Genomic DNA, 5425 nt, shown 5'->3' with positions numbered 1-5425 from the left:
GGAGGGGGGGACAGGGATCGGGATGAGGATGAGGATGGGGATGGGATGGGGATTGGGATGGGATGGGGATAGGACAGGACAGGGATGGGGTTGAAAATGAAGTTGGGGATGGGGACAAGGCTGCAGCCAGGGATGGGGCGGGGATGCAGAGGTGCAGTGCGGTGGTGATGGTGATGATGATGATGGTGGTGATGATGGTGATTGCAAAAGCAGTGCCGATGCAGAGAGTGACAGCAACGGTGCAGGGGCTGCAGATGGTCGTGGGGATGGTGGTGCAGATGGCAACGGGGCTGCAGATGCAGGCAGGGATGGTGGTGGGGTTGGAGGTGGAGATGAAGATGGCAACATAGGTATGGATGAGGAAGGTGAGAATGTTGTAGAGGCTGCAGATGGTGATGGCGGTGGCCATGTTGATGATGGTGCCGGAGGTGTTGATGCTGGAGATGGTGGTGATGGCCATGTTGATGACAATGGCCATGTTGATGATGGTGCCGGAGGTGTTGATGGCACTGGACATGGTGGTGGTGATGGCCATGGCCATGTTGATGATGGCAATGGAGACGTTGATGGTGGTGATGATGACGATGGTGATGGCAACAGCAATGGCAGAGGGGGTGCGGGTGGCATTGGGGATGGGGGTGCAGACGGCGATGGCACCGGAGGTGCCAATAGCACCAGTGGCCCCAGGCGTGGGTGCACCCTTGGGTGCTGCACCCCTTGACTCAACAGCCACAGCCCCAGGTTTCTTCCCTGACTCACCCCCGCCATGGCCCCGGGGGGGACACCCCACAGAGAACCCACCAGCTCAGCTCACGCGCCGGCCTTCTGCCGGCTTTCCGCTCTCCGAAGGCATGTGGGGGGATTTCCAGCCGCAGGAAAGCCGGGATATCCGCTCCGGCATCCTTCCTGACCCTGGGCACGGTGAGGGGGGGACGACGGGACCACATGTGCCTCCCTCCGACCAGGTTCTTGGGGTTCCCCCCCAGACTTTACCCTCTTGGGGCATGTCACAAGCTCACCTGTTCTCAGTGGAGGCGGTTGGCGAGGTCGGGGGGCAGTGGGGCATCCGTCCCCGAAACTCCCCCACCCCGTTGGGACCCATCCTGCCAGCGTGAACCCAGGCGTCCGGGCGCATTCCTGGGGGGTGATTCACCGAGGAGGGGGGGGCCACCCGTCAGCGCTTCCCTCCCAGCCCTCGGCGGCCTCCTCTTCCTCTCCCGGGCGCTGGATCTGGCCACCGCCCTCGCCGGGGCGGCCGACATGCCTCAGCAGGTCTGCCCAGCCTCGGCACGGTGCAGAGCTCTGCCTCGGTTTCCCCACTTTTGGCGGGGATGCCTGGGGGTCTTCTCGTGGGGGTCCCAGGGGAATCTGTTGGGACTGGGGGTATCCTTGGGGCCAAGGGACATCCGTGGGTCCTGGGGCTATCTGTGGGTCCCGGGAGTGTTTGCATATCCTGGGGACATCCGTGGGTCCTGGGGACATCCATGGGTCGCAGGGATATACACATGGGTCCTGGGGGGCATCCGTGGGTCCTGGGGGACATCCGTGTGTCCTGGGGACATCCATGGGTCCTAGGGACATCTGTGGATCCGGGAGATATCCATGGGTCCCAGGGACATCTGTGGGTCCTGGGGGACATCCATGGGTCTCAGAGACATCCATGGGTCCTGGGGACATCCATGGGTCCCAGGGATATCCGTGGGTCTCAGAGACATCCATGGGTCCTGGGGGACATCCATGGGTCTCAGAGACATCCATGGGTCCTGGGGGACATCCATGGGTCCTGGGGACATCTGTGGGTCCCAGGGATATCCATGGGTCCTGGGGGACGTCCATGGGTCCTGGGGGACATCTGTGAGTCCCAGGGACATCCATGGGTCCCAGGGACATCCATGGGTCCTGGGGGACATCTTTGGGTCCCAGAGGCATCCACTGGTCCTGGGGGGCATCCGTGAGTCCCAGGGACATCCATGGGTCCTGGGGGACATCTGTGGGTCCCAGAGGCATCCACTGGTCCTTGGGGGCATCTGTGAGTCCCAGGGACATCCATGGGTCTAAGGAGCGTATTGGTGGCACCTGCAGGTCCTGGGGCCATCTGTGGGTCCTGGTGGCATCTCCCAGGCTTCATGCTCACCCCAGTAACCCCCCTCTCTTCTCCCCACAGTGGTCCTGCTGGACTTCGCCAAAGCACAGGGAGAACTGGGCTGGCTCACCCAGCCCTACGGCAAAGGGGTGAGCACCCGTGGACCCAGGCATCCGGCCCTGCTGGCCAGCACTGCCCCGAGAGCCCACAGCGGGGATGGAGACAGGGACGGGGACAGGGACATCCATGGGGATGGGGATTGGGACATCCATGGTGGAGCTCCATGGGGATGGGCATGGGGGCATCCATGGCGTTGGGGACGTTCATTGGGATGGGGACCTCCATCGGGATAGGGTTGGAGACCTCCATGGGGACAGGGACACCCATGGGGATGAAGACAAGTGCACCCATGGGGATGAAGACAAGTGCATCCACGGGGACCAAGGGCACTGCCCACCCTGCATCAGTTTCCCCCCCCATAACCCCCATTTCTCTCTTTCGGGGGGGGGCAGTGGGACCTGCTGCAGAATGTGCTGAACGACTCCTTGATCTACATCTACTCGGTGTGCAACGTGCTGGAGGGTGAGCAGGAGAACTGGCTACGCACCAACTGGATCTACCGCGGGGTGGCCCAACGCATCTTCATCGAACTCCAATTCACCGTCCGCGACTGCAACAGCTTCCCCACTGCCGGTGGCGGCTCTTGCAAGGAGACCTTCAACCTCTACTACGCCGAATCTGATGTGGATTACGGCACCAACTTCCAGAAGAGACAATTCAAGAAGATTGACACCATCGCCCCAGATGAAATCACTGTCCAGGATGATTTTGCTTCCCGGAACGTTAAACTCAATGTTGAGGTGCGATCGGTGGGACCTCTCCGTCGGAAAGGTTTTTACTTGGCTTTCCAGGATTTGGGAGCTTGCGTGGCATTGCTTTCCGTTCGGATTTATTACAAGAGATGCCCGGCTGTTTTACGGGGTATGGCTCGCTTCCCCGAAACGGTGGCCGGCGTCGATTCGCAGACCTTGGCCAAGGTGCAGGGAACGTGTGTGGAGGAGGCAGTGGCCGACCAAGCTCCGGCGCTGCATTGCAACGCCGACGGCGAGTGGTTGGTACCCATCGGGGAGTGCCTGTGCCGGGCCGGCTACGAGAAAGTGGGAGAGAGTTGCCAAGGTAGCGCTTGGGGCTGGGGGGTAAATTGGGATGGGGGTGGAGGGGGTGTGAGGTGCTGTGGTTGGGGGGATTTTGGGGGGGCTGAGGACACACCCGCTCAGTGCATGCCAGGAGATAGAAAGGGGTGGCGGAGAAATGAGGTGTTGGCTCCAAAATTCCTCATCCTGGATCCTCAACCTTGGGCATCACTAGTGCAGCAAGCGGGCAGGGCTCAGCTGGGAAAGGGGTGGGCTGGGGCCAGGGTGGGGGGCTCCAATAATAATAGAAGCTGCAAAAATAAAGTGAAATACCCTAAAATCCCCAATCTGGGTCAGAGAAATGAGGTGTTAGCCCCAAAATTCCCCATCCTGGATCCTCAACCTTGAGCATCACTAGTGCAGTGAGTGCAGCAGGGCTCAGCCAGGTGAGAGGTGTGCTGGGAGGGGGGGGTCCCATCCCCCCTGTGGGGCACAAAACTGGAAAATAAGGTGAAATACCTTAAAATCCCTGCTCTGGGTTGGAGGAATGAGGTGGCAGCACCAAAACCCCCTGCCCTGGATTGTCACCCTTGAGCATTACTAGTGCAGCGAGCATGGCAGGCCTCAGCCAGGAGATGGGCAAGCTGGGGTGGGGTCCCAATAATACAGAAGCTGCAAAATAAGGTGAAATACCCTAAAATACCCACTCTGGGTGCTTGGGGGGGTGTGATGCCCCCCCTCCCCCCCCAAACCTGCCTGGGTGAGGATGCTGTGGGTAGAGAAGGGGTATTGGGGGTCTCACCGGTGTCATTGTGTGTGTGTGCCCCCCCAGCTTGTCCCCCCGGCTCCTTCAAGGCCACAGTGTCCCTGAGCGGCTGCCAGCCCTGCCCACCCCACACCCTGCCCTCCCCTGCCGCCGCCGCTGCCTGCCCCTGCCAGGACGGCTTCTTCCGCGCCCCCGCCGACCCCCCTGCCGACCCCTGCACCCGTAAGTTACCTTTTTGGGGGGGTGGAAACTGAGGCACGGTGTGGCCATCCTCCCCCTGACCCCCCTCTCTGCTCTCTGTCCCATGTCCCCTCTCCCCAGGTCCCCCCTCGCCCCCACAAGGCGTCACGGCCATGGGGCTGGGGGCCACGGTGCAGCTACGTTGGTCACCCCCCGCCGACTCGGGTGGCCGTGGGGATGTCACCTACAGCATCACCTGCGAGCAGTGCTGGCCAGAGAGCGGGGAGTGCCGTCCCTGTGACGGGGGGGTCCGCTATTCGCAAACCCCCCGGGGGTTGACAGGGACGGGGGTCACCGTCACCGACCTGGAGCCACACGTCAACTACACCTTCACCGTCGAAGCCCGGAACGGGGTGTCAACCTACAGCCATCACCGTAGCGTGGCCACCACCACCATCAGTGTCAACCAGACAGGTAAGGGGCCACCAGCATCTCCCATTGGGGACACCTCCCCCATTGGGGACACCTCCGTGATGTCCCTGTCCCTCATGGGGACACCTCTGTGATATCCCTGTCCTCATGGCAGAGCCACCTCGAGTGACATCGGTGAGCCTGGATGGAAGGACAGCCACCAGCTTGGTCCTCTCCTGGACGGTGCCACCGCGGCAGCAGAGTCGGGTCTGGAAGTACGAGGTCACCTACAGCAAGAAGGTCCATCCCGTGTCACAGCTTCAGCCCACCACCCCCAAATCCATCACCTCCACCCACGCGTGTCCCCCATCCATGTCCCCTCCATCCACGTCACCCCTCCATCCACGTCACCTCCATCCTTGCCCACATCCATGTCACCTCCATCCACGTCACCCCTCCATCCACGTCACGTCCATCCTTGCCCACATCCATGTCACCTCCATCCGTGTCACCCCTCCATCCGTGTCACGTCCATCCTTGCCCACATCCATGTCACCCCTCCATCCATGTCACCCCTCTGTCTGTGTCACCTCCATCCATGTCATCTCCATCCTTGCCCCCACCCATCTCACCCCCACCCATGTCCCCAGGTGGACGAGAACAGCTACTCGGTGCTGCGCTGCGAGGGCACCTCTGTCCCCCTCCCCAAGTTGTCCCCTGCCACCGCCTATGTGGTGCGGGTCCAGGCGCTCACCCAGGATGGCCACGGTGCCTACAGCCCCCAGCATGAGTTCGAGACCCTGCCTGAGGGTGAGGATCTTGGGGATGGGGGGAAAGGGGGGGCAGGATTTT

The 5425-nt window shown here is 61.7% G+C and overlaps 1 protein-coding gene across 1 annotated transcript in view; it reads left to right on the top strand.

Annotated features, from left to right (window-relative positions):
- Positions 1-851: 851 nt before the first annotated feature.
- Positions 852-5425, top strand: part of EPHA2 (EPH receptor A2) — an 8891-nt gene continuing 4317 nt past the window's right edge. Inside the window, exons 1-7 of the mRNA XM_010577497.1 lie at positions 852-921; positions 2165-2232; positions 2596-3259; positions 4049-4204; positions 4304-4636; positions 4749-4873; positions 5224-5383. Of these exons, the coding sequence (XP_010575799.1) occupies positions 852-921; positions 2165-2232; positions 2596-3259; positions 4049-4204; positions 4304-4636; positions 4749-4873; positions 5224-5383 (1576 nt within the window). The remainder of the gene's footprint in view (positions 922-2164; positions 2233-2595; positions 3260-4048; positions 4205-4303; positions 4637-4748; positions 4874-5223; positions 5384-5425) is intronic.

Source organism: Haliaeetus leucocephalus, unplaced genomic scaffold (assembly GCF_000737465.1).
Source record: "Haliaeetus leucocephalus isolate CR32 unplaced genomic scaffold, Haliaeetus_leucocephalus-4.0 Scaffold556, whole genome shotgun sequence".
Taxonomy (NCBI): domain Eukaryota; kingdom Metazoa; phylum Chordata; class Aves; order Accipitriformes; family Accipitridae; genus Haliaeetus; species Haliaeetus leucocephalus.
Note: the sequence above shows the minus strand (reverse complement) of the source record. Positions and strands in the feature narration are given on the sequence as shown.